Consider the following 19,374-nt stretch of genomic DNA (forward strand, 5'->3'; position numbering starts at 1 on the left):
GGTTGAACTTAGAACCATGATTTGACCTGACACATTCACAACATCCCTTTTACTGCCCCTGAGCACCAGATTCTTTATATGGTAGCCAGAAATAAATATTAGATGAGAGTAAGAGAAGGTAGATCAGGAACGTATTGGGAGAAGACATTATGCACTCTTCTAATTTAATAAATCTTGGTGAAGCTTAGTCTAGATGATTAGAGATATGCTCAAGGTTTGGGGAGCTGGTGGAAATACCAGGATTCCTACACGACTGGAAGGATACATCTTTGGAAAGCTGATAGACATCACAAATTTATTTTGCTTGTTTTTTGAGGTCATAACTGGTCGTGTAGCCTTACTCCTGGCTTTGCACTTAAGGATCACGTAAGTAATCATAAATGGTGCTGGGGATTGAACCTGGGTTGGCTGCATTCAAGCACTGATCCTACATATTATTGCTCTTGGGCTGGTATCATAAATCTGTAGATAATAAAATCTGTAACACATCAATACCACAGCTAGACATTGCTTTTTATTTTTTCCCCATGAACATATTCCTCCCCCTCCAGGACCTCCCCCCACCCCCCAACACACATTCAGAATATGCAGAATTTAGGGAGAGCACAGCACATCCAGAATGTAAACTTTGCTCTGGGAAAAGAAGCTAGCTTGTGGTCACACCATCCCCTCTGCAGGTCAGTAAGTTCAGGTACTATTCTTAGAGAAAGTCTTGCATACAGGTGCAAGGAGAGATGCACAAGAATACTCATAGCACCCCTCTTGGTTGGAGCAAGAAACCTGTAAACAACCTGAATGTCCACCAGTAAAGGAATGGACAAATGATACAGCCTGGAACTAGACTACCCCTCAACCCTGAAAGTCTGAAAGTATGGAATTCCCATCAAGTCCTTGGAGAGTAAGGGGTGTTACCTCAAAAGTCACACGGAACAGTTCCTCTTCCACATGAAACACAAAAAGGAAAATGCTATTTATACAGCCGTTTATCAGTAGCAAAACTATTCATTTTCAACAAGGGCAAAGGATGATAGAAACAAAATCCAGACATCCAAGGGGAGGGTGGGGGGATGGCAAGTTCTTAGAATGGGACTTTTCTTAAACTGGCTGCTGGCACAAGGGTGATTATTTAAGGTGGAGCGATAGCACAGCGGTAGGGCGTTCACCTTACATGCGGCCAACATGGCCGACCCGAGTTCGATTCTTCCGCCCCTCTCGGAGAGCCCGGCAAGCTACCGAGAGTATTCGATATGCCAGACACAGTAACAACAAAGTCTCCATTGGAGACGTTACTGGGCCCGCTCGAGCAAATCGACGATCAACGGGAGGGCCTTTATTATTATTATTCTATTTTATTTTTTTTAATTGAATCACTGTGAAATACACAGTTACAAAGTTGTTCATGATTGAGTTTCAGTCCTATTTTGTTCCAACACCTGTCCCTTCACTAGTATACATTTCCCAGCATCAATGTCTACAGCTTCCCTTCCTCTACTCCAGCACCCACCTTGCCTCTAAGACAAGCACTTTTTTCCCCCCTCCCGCCCTTACCACCGCCCTGGCCCTGTCCTCCTTTTGGGCTTTATGGTTTGCAATTCAGGTTCTAAAAGGTTATCATATATATCTCTTCACTGACTTTCAGTGTGGGCTGGAGCGATAGCACAGCGGGTAGGGCATTTGCCTTGCATGCAGCCAACATGACTGACACGAGTTCAATTCCTCCACCCCTCTAGGAGAGCCCGGCAAGCTACCAAGAGTATCTCGCCCGCACGGCAGAGCCTGGCAAGCTACCCGTGATGTATTCGATATGCCAAACACAGTAACAACAAAGTCTTATGATGGAGACATTACTGGTCCTGCTCGAGAAAATCGATGAACAACAGGAGGACAGTGACACTGACTTTCAGTACTCAGTTATTGTCCAGAGTGATCATTCTCTACTACCATTGTCATATCTTACCCTCTCTAGCTCAACTGCCCTCTCCCCCCATCTCCCTTCCCGCACCCTGAACTTGTGACAAGCTTCCTGGCCCTTGCTTCCAAGTCCTCCTGGCCTTTGTTTCTACTGTCCTTGGAATCACTTTAAAAAAAAAATATTAAGCATATTCTTTATTGTTGCTCCATTTTAAATTTAACCGGAAAATAAAATAAAAACACCCAAAATCATTTAAAAGAGTCTCTAAGAAATTGAATAGGTTCTCTTTCTCGCTTTTGTTTTTATCCGCCCCTCCCCCTCCCACCCTAAACGCACCCCGCTGATCTGCAGAGAGGAGCAAGGGGTGGGCAATATATCTAAAAGCAGTTCACCAGGAGGTAATAGAAAAGCAACTGACCGGAAGCAAAGCCAAGAGTGGGAAGTCCCCCTTTGGAAGCGGCTCGGAGAAGGTGGGGCTGGTGACAGAATCAGAACCTTGGGACTCTGGTTACTGCAGAAAAAAAAATAAACAGTAGGAGCAAAAATAAGCACCTCTGTCTTTGTACTGGTCAGTAGAAGAGCAAGAAGTGGGCAAATATTTGGGGTTTTGATTTTGCTAGTTCATTTTTGACTAAGTCTAAGACCCTAGACTGCCCCCCCTTCCCTAACCACCACTATCACACACACAGCAGCAGCACCACAACCACTACCATGCCTTCTTCCCTATTTCCATCGGTTACAGCTCTGAGAGTAGAGAGGGAAGGTTGGCTATCTTGTTTATTGTCAACAGGGATTTTTCAGATTGTTATGCTGGGAAGGAGCTCAATACTTTAGAAACATCTCATTACTCAATCTAGCCACTTTTATTTATTTATTTACTATTGTCATGTTGCCATAACAAAGCGTCCCTGCCCTGCCCTCTCTCATCTCTGCCCTCCTTGCACCTAGCTCCAAGACAGTATCTCCTTACAGACAAGTTAAAACCAGACACAATTGCTGTAGTTCCGGGCCTATTTGAAAATCGTTTTCAGCCTGTTTCATCATCTGAGCCTTTCGACACACTCTGTGGGTTCACTTGACTGGAGGAAGGGCTGAGAGGCTCTGCAGCCTCTTGCCTTACCAAAGTAGATTCAGGCTCAGAGAGTAATAGAGGTAACACTAAGTGTTACCAGCTCATAAGGTGCCAGAGATCATCAAGCAGTGTATAAGCATGATCAGTTATTCCTAACCATTAACCTGTTGGCAAGAGATAGGTATTCAAAGTATGCATCCCGACTACACAGAGCAGAAAAGTCTCTCAGAGCAGTTAAGTAACTTGCCCAAAGTCACACAGCTAGCAAATTGGTGAGGACCAATTCAGGTGTAACACAGAATCCACTATTGAACCCTCTTTAACTTCACTTAAGTACGATGAAAGCAAAAATAAGCTCACCAAGGTAATAAACTACAAACAGAATTCAAATTTACCTGAACTAATCTCTTCACTTTAATCTGAGGTTGCCAAAAATGACTATTTATTGTTAAATAAAAATTCTTTAAAATATATTTGAATTTTAAAATATAAGATATAATCACATGCATGTGCAAATATATATGTATATATCTGCTTATTTACTTTTAGATTAAAAAATAAAGCTGGGGTATTGGTGGGAGAGAAAGTAGGGACATTGGTGGTGGGAAGTATATATTGGTGAAGGGATGGGTGTTGGAACACTGTTTGACCGAAACCCAATTATGAACAACTTTGTAACTGTATCTTGGGGTGATTCATTAAAAAAAAAAAACCACTTCATTCAAGTGATCAAGATAGTTAAAAAATACATTTGTGGGGCCTTAGAGATTGTACAGGGATTAAGGAACTTGCCTTGCATATATGTGACACTAATTTGATCCTAAGGTCCCCTAAGTACTATCAAGAGTAATCAATGAGCACAAAGACAGGAATAAAGTTTGACCACAGCTGGGTGTAGCCAGAACTCCTAACTCTCCAAATATTTTTATGATACAGCAATATAAGTACATCTGGGTGAACATATTCAATTAGGGCAACAAATGGGTCTGCTAGATGCTAATGTAATTTTAAGGAAGTGCTAGACATATATGCTGAAAATCAAGCTATTTGCAGGAGCACATGAATTTTTATGAGAAAAGTAATTGCTAATGCCTCTATGCCTTATCGACAATTTCTAATGGGGAAAATGTTAAATTTCATGACTCATAATAGAAGAAAATGCTGTTTTAGTCAGAAATTACTAAAACTAAAGATGTATTTTCCTTTTCTAAGTTGACTGAGCCCTTCAATCTAAACCTCAGGCATCCTTAGTAATAAGGGCCTTTTGTGTTGTGTTGTGTTGTGTTATGTTTGGGTGATGCCCAGTGTTGTCTTGGAGCTATTCCCAGTCTGTGTAGGAGTTGCTCTCTGTGGTGCCTGGAGAACCATGTGTGCTGTGATCAAACCAGAGTTGACCACATGAAATTCAAGTATCTTAACTCCTGTACTACCTCTCTGGACCTAATAACTGTTCCTTGAAAACAACAACACTGTCACTGTCACTGTCCTCCCATTGTTCATCGATTTGCTAGAGCGGGCCCAGTAACATTGTGAGATTGTTACTGTGTTTGGCATATCGAATATGTCAGGGGTAGCTTGCCAGGCTTTGCTGTGTGGGCGAGATACTCTCGGTAGCTTGCTGGGCTCTCTGAGAGGGGTGGAACAAAACCTTAAAATAGAAAATAAGTGAATTGCCAGAGTTTGGGATCCCCTAAACTTATTACGTGTCAGAAGGCTCAAGACGCTTAAATACTGATGCTCAGATTTTATTCCAGAAAAATAATCAGAATATCTGACAAGAGGGCCTGGGAATTTCTTCTTGCCTAGGACATGTATCTTGGGGTGATTAACTAACAAAAGTTTCTTTGTGCATAGAAACAATAAAATTACTCCTAGGAAGACTCACTTCCTAAGACAACATACTTTTATTTTTACTGTGACATTTGGAATTGTATCAGCTCATTATCAAACCTGATCAGTCATTCATATTCAGAAATAAATTTTCAGATGACAAGATGACAAGAGGAGGACTTCTCTGCTGAGAACTACTCTCAAAGTTTATAGAACCCTGCTTGATCTGGTTCTTATCTTTGTTGAAAAGTACTGTCTAAAGACTACTGTCTAAAGACTTTACACAGAGAACCATGTCATTTAAGTACAGCAAAAACCTATGCTAAAGAAAGAGAAGCTAACCTTTGAATAAACGAGTTTTTCTAAAAGGTTAAAATTACCAGTGGTCTCCCAGTGTGTTGAGAGAACAAAGATCTCTTGTAAACCTACAATACATGGGACTACAGCCAGGAATTGAGGTCTAAAATTTACCTTAAGGTTTTGAGGTGAGGATTTAGAGAGAGTCATACCAGTAGATAACTGTAGACTGGAGGACACTTTACTAAATGGGATGCTGTGAATCAATGGCTGGTTTGTTAGGAGCAAAACGATGTTCTCAGATTTCTGGTTGGTCTGTAGGTAAGTAAATTGATCTGCACTTAAGGCATTCTTTAGCCATTTTGATGAAAGTTTGTCCAAATATTAGCCACACAAATTTTCTACAAAACAGAGGCTATTTCAAGTATTGACAGATAGTTTAGAGTTCCTCCCAGTTGGTTGCATATTTGTAGTTATTTATTCAAACTAGTTGTCTCTGAGAAGCTCAAGTACAAATGCTCAGGCTCTACTCCAGGCCAATAAAATATTAAAATTGCTTGGAGACAGGACCTGGAACTTCTATTTGCAAGTGTCAAGATACATTCATTTAGGAAAATGTAGTGGAAAATGTAGTCCTAAATTTGTTGTCATTCATCACCTAAAGAGGAATGATTTGCTCTGTGATTTGATTCAACCAAGAGAATGCAATGAAAATAACAAGTAGGAACTCCTGGGACTGGAGCCATGGTGCAATGGGTAGGGCATTTGCCTTGCAATGTGGTTGATCAGGGTTCTATCACCAGCATCCCAGTCTCCCAAGCCCTCTAGGAGGAGTGATTCCTGAGCACAGAGGCAGGAGTAAGCTCTGAGTACCACTGGGTGTGCCCCCCAAACAAACTAAAAATAAGTAGTTATTCTGAAGCCTGACCTTAAAAAGATTGGCAACTCAGTTTGGGACACCAGTTGCCATGGAGGACCCTGCACAGTAAGAGGCCATCTGGAGAAATCATGAGAGGAACGGATATTCAGCTTTAGCCAAATCCCTAGTTTAATGCAGCTGAACGTGTGGCCTAAGCCATCCCACAGCAATCGGAAGAACTACCCAGCGGAAATGAATCCATTCACATGGAAGTAGTATAATAATGTCCACCAAGTTTTGGAACAATCTGTTACTCTGCTATAGATAGCTAAAAAGGGAAATATTTCCTAAATGTTCTTTATTCTTTGTTTTTCTTTGTGCAAAAATCTATTGTTCCTACTTTAGAAGTCAGATGTGCCTTGAAAGTCAAGACTGGATCTATCTTTCTAATACAGCTGAAAGTCATAGCTGCACTTGGAATTCCAACTAATAACGCAGTAATTAGTTTGCTAGTAATATGCAAACAAAATCAGACCAATATCCCATGTGATCTTAGACAAATCACCAGCTCTTGATGCTCTCCTCCCTCTCCGTCCCATCAAATCCTGAGAATCTGCAACTGGATTGTCTTTGTAGCAGACTAACATGCCCCATCAGGTTCTCCCTCAAAGATGGTCTTGCTTCCCAGATGTGGGGAGTATAGTGAGCTGACAGCCTTCAGCTGGCACTGCTTATGGGTCTGTCACAGCTGCAGAGACAATGCCTTTCCTGGAACAGGCCAGATTTGGTGACTGAGGTGAAATACGAAAGTCCTGGTCTCTTTGACCCATTGTGTGAATCCGTGAGGGAAATTAATTCTCTCTGGAGTTTCCTGCAAGCTGGTTAACATCTGTTAGAAATGATCACAGACTGATTTCCTCCTTAGCCAACTCTGATTCCATTCCTTTACATATATCGATTCGCTCAAGAGTAGTAGTGGCAAACATCTTTCACCCTGAAATTTGCCTCAATGCCTGCTCTGGAGAAACCAGTGTGTGAGTTCCATTGAGTCTCTGAGGATAGAGTTGTAATGTAAGGAAGCTGCAGACTTGCTTCTTTGTTCTGGGTTTCTACCTACAATCTAATTCTCATAAAAGAAGAAATTTCCACAGGTCTAGGAGATGAATCAGGACACCCCCTCTTTGTAGAAGGTAACAGAACTGGGGGAGAGATGAAGATTTTTTTGGATGATCTCTGTAACAAAGCCACAACATTTTCTGGGGACATTAGCTACAGATGGTAATCATTGTTAGAAATCTGCTTAACAGTTACTTTCCTGAATTAAATATAGTTTTATTTTCTCATCTTCTCTCAGCTAGTTTGATGTAAAATTTGCATTTATTATTATTGATTGAGCTTTTTGCATATTGAGTTTCTTTGGTTATAGTTCATAATGCTCGCTAAACTTAAAATTAAAAAAATATATATGTCAGTAGGAAGTCCAAGAAAGGCAGGTGGTCACGTGCTTTTTCATTCCCCCTATGGATTATCCATAACAATGTTCACATCCTCTTTTGATCTCCCCTTCTGTTCAAAGTACTATGGCTATCCTCCTTTCTGTTTTTCAGTTGTATGTAGTCAAAGATCCAAGCATAAGTTAGTCTTCATTTTGTAAAAGTACAATTGGAAAGCTGTGGTAATTGTTACCTTATGTCTACTTGTGAAGCCTCCCACTCTCTTCCTCAATGCACTCCCTTCCCTGGTATAGAGGAGGTGTAGCCAAATATACTGTCCACCCCAAATATTTGTCACCACTACACACATCAAGGACAAACATATAACCTGGATTTAGCCAACCAAGGTATTCAGGTCCCCTCCACTGTCCTCAAAGGGACAAAAGGCACTGTGATGACTGTGTTTGACTGGCCACAGTTCAGTTGTTACCACTCTGAAAGGTTTAAGCACATTGTCAATTAAAGCTTCTATTGATTGCCTCATAAGCACAGCAGAGCCTGGCAAGCTCCCTGTGGCATATTCGATATACCAAAAACAGTAACAATAACGGGTCTCAATCTCTTGACCCTGAAAGAGCCTCCAATATGGCAGCGTTGGGAAAGACGAGTAAGGAGAGGTTGCTAAAATCTCAGGGCTGAGACAAATGGAGATGTTGCTGGTACCTGGTCAAGTAAATCAATGAACAATGGGATGACAGTGATACAGTGATACAGTGATCTCATAACCCATCACATCATTTACAAAGAGCCCCAAACATTCTACAGGATTGTGGATGAAGTAGAGGGTAGCTGATTTCAGGAACAAGAAGTAGCAAATGCTCAAGAGTGGTAGTACTGTTGGCTTTCTATTTTGTTTTATCTGATTTTCTGGCCTTCCTGACACTATGAAATAATTGCTCTTCCTTTGAGTTTCAGAACATAGAACGGTCAGCTTGAAAGTGGCAAAATTGAACTTAAACCAGGTTTGTTGAACACCAAGTCCCCCTTCCTCTTATTATACTAGACCCTTCCTTGTGGTCAGGACTCTCAATCTCTGAGACAAGTTTCTTCCCTGGTTCCTGGAGGGGAAGAGGGCCTTTTGCAAGTAGCTCTGAGGAGTGTGTGACCAACTATGGTCTTAGGAGCTCCACAGGGACCAAACCCAGGTCAAGGTCAAGATGTAGGTCATAATGCAGAATTTCTGCTCTAGGGCTAAGTCACCAGCAGCTTACTGCCTTCCACTCCCACCCCGTTGACATGTGGCTTTCACCTTGGTGTTCTTACAACATCTCTTGGTTCTCACAACTTGGACTTTCCACAGCTGATCCCCAGATCTCTGAATCAAGCCTCAGGAAGCCTTCAGGAAGAAAGCAGAGAAACTTCTTCCAATAAAGCTGCTAACGCAACCTTCCCCTAGGTTGCCCCATTCCCTAACCTCTTTCCATTCTAAGTCACTATAGCTGTCATTTTAAAATTTCCAAAGAGAAACCTTTCAAATGTATTTTAAAACCTTGCATGAAGAGGCCAGGGATGTGCCTCAACCACAAGGCACTTGCCTTGAGTTCAATCCTTGACACTGCAAAAACAAAATAAAGAAAACCAAAAACTTTTCACGAAGACAAATGCTGTATGCTTCTCTTTCATGATGAGAGCCATAGGACTGGTTAAATTTATAGAGACAATGGAACAAGGAGTTACTTGATAATGGTAACAGATTATGTTTTACAAGACGAAAAGAGCTATGAGCTAGATCAATGGTTCTCCGTGGCTGAGTTGTAGGTGCTGATGGCTGCACAGCATTTACCCCCATAGAACTCCACTTGGAAGTGTACGTAGTCACGAACGCAACTATTATGCCATCCCACAAATTTAACAAATGGGAAAAGGACCCCTCAACAGCTCCCCCTGCTTGAATAATGGGAGGTGCACACTGCCTGCGTTTGCAGCCCTATGACCCCTTCACAGTCTTTCTCCTATAATTCATTCTCCAGGTTGCAGAGCAGAAATCAGACTGACTACTTAGCCTGCCCAGGACACCCCAACTCTTAGGATTTGCCTACTGTAAACTCTGTTCATTTTAGCCAATTTCAGTATTTCTTCCTGATGACTATTAGAAGGTTCCAGAGAAAGCCAGGAATTTTCTTAACATTAGATGAATCTGACTTTATAGTCTTCAAGCAATAGTATGTTTGAAGAGACTTCAGTGCTCTCCTTACAGGAGTCGGGCACTCCAGGGTATTCAGAGCTAATAATAGCTGTGAAACATTCTTTCTCAGGCCTGCTTCAATGACAGCAGGCATATATATATATATATATATATATATATATATATATATATATATACACACGGGCTCCACGCTCAACTGTGGCAGCATACCACTGCCAAGCCATCATTCCAGAGGTGGAGACCTGTGTAGAATCCATCCTTTCAGAACTACTGGCTGCAAAAAAGTAGGCCTGTAATCCATTTATTTTGTAATTATTTTTTAATTTTTTAATGAATCAGCATGATGTTCAGTTACAGACTTACAAACTTTCTTGATTATGTTTCAGTCATAAAATAATCGAGTACCTATCCCTTCACCAGTGCACATTTTCCACCACCAATGTTCCCAGTATCCCTCCTGCCACCCCACCCCATCCCCCCACCTGCCTCTGTGGCAGACAGGCACATTCCCTTTTACTTTCTCTCTCTACTTTTGGGTGTTATGGTTTACAATGCAGGTTGTAAGTAGGCTTGTAATCTAATGTCAACTCTAACAGAGAAAAGATGGAGGTTTGGGGACAGTCAGTTCCTCTCTGTGTTTCAGTTTCCCCACCTGGAAAATGAGATAAAAAATCTGTTCAAGCTGAATGATATTATCTAGCAGACATCATCCATCCTATAAGGATTAACTGACCTGAAGTGATACTGATAATGAAAACATGAAAAACAATAATGACTTCAGCTACAGTCAGGAAAAATAGATTTCTCAGAAATTATGCACAAATCATACATTTTATGTTAATGTTCATTTTTTCCATAATAGAAAAATTAACTGAAGGAAGCTATGCCCAGTAAGATTCAATATGGAATCAATATGGAAAAACCCAAGCAAACAAACCATTTTTCTACTAAGTAAGAATACGAAAAAATAATCTGTGCTCGCAGGGTTGAAACTCAGTGATAGAACACATGTGTCAAATGTAGGAGGTCCTCGGTCGGATTCCTAGCACCAGCGAACCAGAAAACAAAAAAAGAAGTTCAAACGGAAACAGACAAGAGAGAAAAATAACTGAAATGGTTTTGATGTTTTCAAGAGAAGATGACTCAGGTTAATACATTTTATTTATGAAAGATTTCATAAAGAAATTTATGAGTTTTGCTACTAATCCCATGTAAATTTTGTATTTCTAAATGTGGAGTAAAAAATTCTTGGAGTTGTATAATTGAAACCCAAGCACAAAAACTTGTAAGTCTACAACTGTACCTCATGGTGTTTCACTAATAAAAATTTTAAAAAATAAATAAATAATAAACTTTCACCTCAAAAAAAAAAGAAAAATTCTTGGAATTAGGGCTGGAGGATAGCACAGCAGGTAGGGTGTTTGCCTTGAACGTGGCTGACCAGGGCCAGTAATTCCTGAGTGCAATGAGCCAGGAGTAACTCCTGTGCAACACTGGGTGTGACCCAAAAGCAAAAAAAAAACACCAATCCTTGAAGTTGAAATGATGATTTAGTGATTATAGGAAAGAAGTGCCCTGCATTTACAAAAGCAGTAGAAATGTTAAAACAGATCCTGAACAGCAACTGAGTCATCAGTGATGGATCCCCAAAGGAGGGGTCCTTGGGACACTGGTGGAGGAAAGTGAATTCTCTGATGATGAGGTGTATGCTTGGAATGGTATATGCATAGAAAGTACAACTGACAATAATGTAAACCCTGGTTCCTCAATTAAAGTAGTTGAAAGAAGAAAGAAATACTGTTGTTGGGATGAGGGAGGTGACTCAAAGAGCCGGTGCACAGGCTTTGCATACAGGAGGTCCAGATTCAATTCCTGGCACCACATGGTCTCCTGAGCACAGCATGAGCAGACACTGTGCCAAGAGTAGCCATGTACACTGCTGGCTATGACTCCAAGCCCCACTTCCCCAACCACCTGAAACAAAAACAACACTATTAAGAAATGCAATTTAAGGGCCTGAGATATAGTACCGGAATTAAGACATTGCTTTGCCTGAGGTCAATCCTGGTACAAACCCTAGCAGCACATTTGGTTCCCCAAGCAGCTTCAGGAGCGATTCCTGAGCACAGAACTCGGAGTAAGCCCTAAGCACAGATGGATGTGACCTCAAAACCAAAAAAGCAAAGTAACAACAACAAAAACAGACCAATTTATTTAAAAACAAACCCACCATTTTATGCCATAGATGCCTACACATACACATGAAAACACATGTAGACATACATCTATATATCTATACATAGTAATGTACTATATCTGTATATATAGTAATGCATATCTACTCCTATCTCTGTCTCTGTCTCTATCTCCTGAAGGCCACTACTCTGTGTTTCTTATTAACTGAGCCTTTCTGGGCGTTCATGCAAAGTAGATGTTAGATTTTTCTTAGCAGATAGCTAAGACATCGAATCGAACCTGGGTCGGCTGCATGCAAGGCAAATGCCCTACCCGCTGTGCTATCGCTCCAGCCCCTTAAAGGTAAAGGCCCTCCCGTTGATCGTAGATTTGCTCGAGCGGGCCCAGTAACGTCTCCATTGGAGACTTTGTTGTTACTGTGTCTGGCATATGGAATACTCTCGGTAGCTTGCCGGGCTCTCCGAGAGGGGCGGAGGAATCGAACTCGGGTCGGCCATGTTGGCCGCTTGGAAGGCGAACGCGGGTAGGGCGTTCGCCTTACAAGCGGCCAACATGGCCGACCCGAGTTCGATTCCTCCGCCCCTCTCGGAGAGCCCGGCAAGCTACCGAGAGTATTCCATATGCCAGACACAGTAACAACAAAGTCTCCAATGGAGACGTTACTGGGCCCGCTCGAGCAAATCTACGATCAACGGGAGGTCCTTTACCTTTTAGCTAAGACATCAATAACTCAACTCAATCCTAGCATCTTTTTTTTTTCTTTTTTGGGTCACACCCAGCAATACACAGGGGTTACTCCTGGCTCTGAACTCAGGAATTACTCCTGGTGGTGCTTGGGGGACAATATGGGATGCTGGGAATCAAACCCGGATCAGCCGCGTGCAAGGCAAACGCCCTACCCCCCTACTCGCTGTGCTATCCCTCTAGCCCTTCAATCCTAACAGATCTTATAAGAAAAAGTGACTCAGAATAAGTCCACGGCCCTGGGTAAAGTCTGGAGGCTGTGTCTGTTGACTATAACGGCATCGAGGCAGAGGCAGCTCCCCTCTAAGCCAGGCCTAACACGACCAACAAACAGCCTTGATTTTTCACCTGGTCTCTGGAGATGGGCTAGAGCGGCCTTTGGTTTCCCAGCAGCCCTTGCGGGAAAGCTTGGGGAACATGGCTCCCCCTCTTGGTATTCTGCTGCTCCTTCGGGAGTGCTGTCATTCCTGTAAGTGGACATTTTAGGGAACCATCCAGAGACAAGTCTCCTTTGGTTTCGATTTTTAAATTAAGAGCTGTGGAGTTTGGCAGAGTGAGGTTTCTTTCTTGGCAGACACATACCCGTGCTTCTGTTTTGTGTGTCTGATGCTGAATAGCAAGTCCTCTCAGCAAAGGCTCATTTCTTTCCCTATCAGACACTTGACATTTGGACAGTTTCTTCAGTCCCAGACTCAGAGAATGCCTTTGTGATGCTTTCCCCAGCCCCGACCACCCCCCTCTACACCATCCACATCCCTGCACAGAGATGAGATTGGGGGGGGGGGGGCGGGAAAAGGAGCCATGCCAACATTTTAACATCACCTACATAAAATGCAGATCCCTTGCTGCGTGGTAAAACACTAGCTATCACAAACATATGTGGGCCTGGCTGCTTTGGTTACCCTTTGCCTGGCAGCCAGAGAAGTGTCATTTCATCTCCAAATGTGTTTTGCATTCACCAGAGGAGTCAGCGGGCTGAGTGTGAGATTTGCTGCAAGTTTCAGAGAGGCGGCCAATCCCTCTCCCCACCTCTTTGCCAATGAGGCCTGCAGCTCAATCTGCTCCTGAACCGGACGGTTTGTGCAGAGCTGAGCGGGACACATGTGGCGTGGAAGCCACCGGAGCAGTGTCTGTGCTGGTTCAGGAGACAGACAGGAACAGGTGGTGGAGGCAGGGGGGCCTGAAGGCGTCTCAGAGTGTGCCTGGTGCGATTCTCATCAGAATGCAGGGCAGCAGACAGAGGATTAGAGACGTGTCCGCTGATCCCCAGCCGCTCAACATTCCTGTGGGTCCTTAATGGCCTGAACCGAGTGATTCCAACTGTCCCCTCTGGCTTGATTTGGAACCTAACATTTACTGAGCTCTTGACGTTCACTCTTGAACATTTCCCTTTTGCTTCAGATTTGCTCGTACAATGGTGCAGAGCACTAATCCCAGTGAGCATGAAGAGTTGGGACCTGCTCTAAGCTTAGTCGCATGAAATTGCAACCAGCCTCGGTCCACACCGTGAATTATTGTTCTTAAGGAACAGAACTGTGTGTCTCACACTTCTGGGGGCTGAAGTTAAAGCCGGAAGTGCTGGCTTATTGAGTTTCTGGCTGACAGATGGTGGCCTTCCACTTCTTCAGGTGCAGAGACAAAGCAAGTGAGCTCTCTGGGGTCTCATTTTGTAAGGACAATAACAATACAGAATCAGGGCCCCAGTATTATGAGTTTAGTACTGTAGCACTGTCCTCCCATTGTTTATTGATTTGCTTGAGTGGGCACCAGTAACCTCTCCATTGTGAGAATTGTTACTATTTTTGGCATATCGAATATGCCACAGGGAGCTTACCAGTTTATCTATGAATTTATCTAAGCTTAATTACATCCTTATAGGTCCTTCTCTTCTAATAGTCTTATCACAGGTCAGAGCTTGAACACAGGAATTTTTGGAGATAGAATTATGTCAGTTTTGCCACTGTCCTCTATTTTATACAAGATTTAATCAGGATAAAAGGAGGTGAAAAGTTTCTGAATGCAAACCAGGGTCTTTGGACTCAGATACTTACATTTTAAACCACTACATTATGTTGTTGCTGTATATGTTATACACACATGTATTCACAGGTATAAACACATACAAACATATAATGAAATATATACAATTTGGTTTATTATTCACAAACACATAATAATAGTGGTTGAGGTAACAACTTTAGTGACTGAAGCAAAATACTCGACTCAATGGAAAGATAGTGGCAACAAGGAAATCTTTATCCTTGTAAGGGTAAAGATCCCACTGAGGGGTTTGAAGGGTTTGCATGTTGAGGCACAGGACAGTTGGGGGAAAAGGAGTCCATGACTGCATGCAGAATTGAAATTTGCAGGGAAACCAAACTGGACAAGAAGTCAGGACCTCTAGTTCACAGCTCAATCTACTGGGTGAAGTTTGAAGAAGTTACAGAAGTTACTGACTTTGTCTCTCTGTCTCTGTCTCTGTCTGTCTCTGTCTCTGTCTCTGTCTCTGTCTCTGTCTCTGTCTCTCTCTCTCTCTCTCTCTCTCTCCTCCTTCTTCTTCCTGTCTTCAATTGCATCCACACACAGTCCCACATGACCATGACGTGGTCACTGCCAATTTTTCAGCTTTATCTCCAACCTTTCCATTTCTTTTTTCATTCCTCAGACTTACAGATCCAACCATGGTTCTTCCCCTCCACAAACATCAGCTTGTTTATACCCTTGGTACAGCTCCCAGTACAACCCCGGCCCATGTCTGTGTAGCTGCTTTACATCCTCCTCCTCCCCTGGACTGAAGCTTCCTGGCCCCACCACCCAAAAGACCCTCTGTACCAGTGACTCCTTGTGGACTTTCACATCAGCCAGTTTTATTTTCTGACATTATTTGAATTAATAATGTATTTAATTGCTTAGTTTCTACCTTCCTAACTTCTCTCACTTGAATAAAAGTTGTCCATCAAAGAAACTTTCTCAAATTCAGTTTGCTGATACTATAGCAGTCAAGTCATCTGGTCAGTGAATGGGAGGTTGTAGTTAGAAATAAAAGAACATAACCAAAAAAAAAAAAAAGAACATAAGCATTCCATTCCTAGAGGAATATTTCTTCAATTCTAGCCACAGGCAAAGCATTATCGCACTCTAATATGTTCCTGGAGGTTAAAATTAGAATCTCAAGAATATCGATAATCAACTCTCTTTTATTATACCTAAGGAATGTCTAACAAGTATTTTCAATGATCTGGAAATTTTTCCCTGAGTTTTTCCATTATATTTAATCTAATATTCTCACCTCACTGACAGTGAAATATTAAAGGTTATGAACCAATACAGGCAAATAGACTATGGGAGCAAACTATATAGAATTTAAATTCCAATCCTATCATTAAATGACAGAATTGTTACCTTCTCAGAGTCTTTTGCTATTGTTTAAAACAGAAAAGATGTCATAGATTATCCAGAAGTGTTCTGATAACAACCCGAAAGCAACTTTAATAATGTCTGGAACTTTTTCATGCTTAAGAAGCAAAAATTATCTCTGTTATTTTTCACATCACGGCACATTTTCGACTGATTCACTAACCAGTTAATATGGATCACATTTTCTAACTAGTTAATATGGATCACAGAATTATTAAATACTGAACTAATGAAACAATTTTTATCAGAAAAATTATATTTACAATAATAATAATAATAGACATAAAAAAGAAAGCAGCCTTAATTGACCAAGAAGAAAAAATTTTAGGAAAATTAATATATTGATCAATGGAATGTTACTGAAAGAGAAGTTAAGAATCTGCACTCTAACATTGAAAATAGGCATGATATCTTATTAAATGTCAGTTAGCAAGTGCTCCATTCTATACTTGCAAAAAACCTGTTGATTTCAGACTTCCTATTAAGGAAAACAGTAGGAGCAGGACAAAAAGCAGAACACATCTATTTGCAAGTACTGAAAAATCTGTCAAGGCAGCCGGGCCATGAGGGTTTCATAATGCTGTTAGACAAAGTTACCGCAAATTTAGTGCTTTCAATGGCATCAATTTCTTATCTCATAACCAGGAGATTGGACATTTGAAATTGTCTCATTGACTAAAACTAAGATGTAGGCAGGCCTCCATTCCTTATGGAGCTCTTGAGGAGAATTTGTTTATGTGCTTTCTGGGGCCTCGAGAGAAGTGCTTCTCACTGGTTGTTCTGTGGATTGGTGTCAACCCACAGAAATTTCCAGCTAGTTGTGAAAAATCTCCTGCTATTTCACATAGTAGTTTTCCACCGCTTGGTGCTGGTCCACAGGTGTAGACACTCGGAACCCATTGCTATAGAGGAAACACACTTCCTCAGTGCTGGCATTTTCAATTATTTCTCTGGGTCTGATTCATCAGACTCTTTCTTTTACTTCCAGGCATCTTGGTGACCACATTAGTCCTGCAAGCATAATCTAGAGGTATCTCTCCATCCCTGCGTGAGATGACCAGCAAACTTGTTTCCACATAAAGCCTGAATTCCTTGTTTCCATAAGATACAACATATTCAGTTTCCAAAGATTAAGATAAGGCCTTTTTGAGGCTTATTATTCTGCTTGCCATAGGGAGTCGGGCTTGCAGAGAGCCACAAACTGAGTGAGTGTGACATTCTGTGGTTTTGACACATCAGAGATTAATAGATTAGGGGGCTAGGAGGTGACCAAACCAAACATAAAGAGGAGGCTGAGAGGCTGGAAACTTAAATAGAGCTTTTCTCATTTTATGAGACCAGAATAACCCCATTCCCAAAATTCAAAGAGGAGGGAGTGTAAGAAAGGGAAATTAGAGATAAATTTCTTTTAATAACACAGATACAGATATTCTAAACAAAACATTAGCAAGCAAATCCCAATGATTAGCACCTTTTTGAGATAGATTAAACAAAAAATCATTTTACCACTTGTCAACAGTATCATAAAAGTCTCAGAGGTCTAAGGGAAAGGAAAGAAATCAGTTTAAGTACCAAAGAGAAAGAAGTAGAACTTTTGCTACTCATAGATTATGATTATATATGTAGAAAATTCAAAATAATTTACAAATGACTAGTATTAGTGAATTTAGTAAGATTACTGCACACAAAGTAAATATAAAAATCAATTGCACAGTTAGCCAATGATACCTGTTCAAGTTGTATCATTTACAATAACATAAAACAACAACAAACAACTCTGCCAAGGGAACAGAGATTGTAGAGCAGACACCTGGGTTTGATTCCTGGAACCACATGGCCCCCCAGGCACTATTGGCTGTGGTGCTGGAAGCCCCCAGCACTGCTGGAGTGTTCCAGTCTCCCCATCACTGAGAAGACAGAGGACAGCATCATATCCTCAGACCCTTGTGCTGAACGTAAGGCTCGGTTGGCTGTGAATCATTGGTGGGGTCCCCAGATCTCCTAATCACCATTTAGAGGTTCCCCTTCTTCCACAAAAACACTTCCAAATATACTGGATTATGCAACAAAAGATATGCCTCTATATAGAAAAACTATAAAGTGCAATAGAGAAAATCAAAGATAGATATTACGTGCATAGCTTTGAATACTGATTTTATACAAGTATTGGCACTTCCAGATTAGATATAAACTTTTAATATCATCCCAAACATAATCTCAGTTTTGGTTTTGTTTGTTTTTGACCCATATCTGATGGTGCTCAGGGCCTACTCATGGGTCTGCACTCAGGGATGACTCCTAGTGGTGCCTAGGGAAACCACATATGACCGCCAGGATTGAATTGAGCTTGGCTGCAAGCAAGGCAAGTGACTTATTTCTATTCTATCTCTTTGGCCCGATGTAGATATTTTCAGTATTGACAAATTGGGTTCAAAACTCTAAAGGGAAATTAAAAGCCAACAGAAACCATAATAATCTTTTAGAAACTCCAACTGCTGTTCTTTGTGGAAAGTGGAGCCACAGAAGACATGATTTGATTGGGGATGAGGTCAGTCATGCCTTTCCTGTATCGGACTTCGGTTTCAAGCTTTGTCTCCCATTTCCATGTGTCACGAAGGGTCTCCTACCTGACAGAAGTCACCCACTTGCCGCACATAACCAGCCACCTCTTTATCAGTTTTAAAGATCTTCCAAACTTTCCTGCCCGCCCGCTTGTATTTTTTGGCTCCTTTCCAGTCCATTGCCATCAGAGAGTTCTCTGTAAGGGGCGCTGCCACAATGATGTCCAGTTGGCCGTTGTAGATTAGAACCTGAAATGAAATGGGAACAGGAATTAGTGTAGGATTCCACAGGGGAAGCCAGTGTGCTAGTGGGTGGGTGGGGGGAGGGATGGAGAGAGAGGGCCTGGGGCACGTCTGTGTTTCTGACATTTTCTTCCAGGGGTCACATACACCAGCCTGAAATAAACCCAGGGCTGGTCTCAACCATTGCCATCCTTCCCGAAGCTATGCTATTTGTAGGAATCTGCAGAAAGGTCTCATGAGGTTGGGGAAGCATTTGGGAAGATATAGGTTGTAGCTGGATGCACAGACAGATGCACAGACCTCTTGGACTGTGGTTACATTGAGTAAAGCTCAGGATGGCTGTATACTTGGTTGCACAATTGAAACCCAAGCAAAAAAATTTGTAAATCTACAACTGTACTTCATGGTGTTTCACTAACAAAAATTTTTAAAAAAATGTAAATGATGGAGAATGGGCACTGGTGGAGGGATGGGTACTGGATCATTGTATAACTGAAACCCAAGCACAAAAATTTGTAAGTCTACAACTGTACCTCACTGTGTTTCACTAATAAAACTTTTTTTAAAAAGCCTGCATTCCACTAATTCTTTTTAGGCACCTCAG

At 41.7% G+C, this 19,374-nt stretch overlaps 1 protein-coding gene across 1 annotated transcript in view; it reads right to left on the reverse strand.

Annotated features, from left to right (window-relative positions):
- CPVL (carboxypeptidase vitellogenic like) overlaps positions 1-19,374 on the reverse strand; it is a 127,112-nt gene that overhangs the window by 14,657 nt on the left and 93,081 nt on the right. The window contains exon 11 of the mRNA XM_056118313.1: positions 18,594-18,776. Coding sequence (XP_055974288.1) covers positions 18,594-18,776 — 183 coding nt within the window. The remainder of the gene's footprint in view (positions 1-18,593; positions 18,777-19,374) is intronic.

Source organism: Sorex fumeus, unplaced genomic scaffold (genome assembly GCF_029834395.1).
Source record: "Sorex fumeus unplaced genomic scaffold, SorFum_2.1 ptg000037l, whole genome shotgun sequence".
Taxonomy (NCBI): Eukaryota; Metazoa; Chordata; class Mammalia; order Eulipotyphla; family Soricidae; genus Sorex; species Sorex fumeus.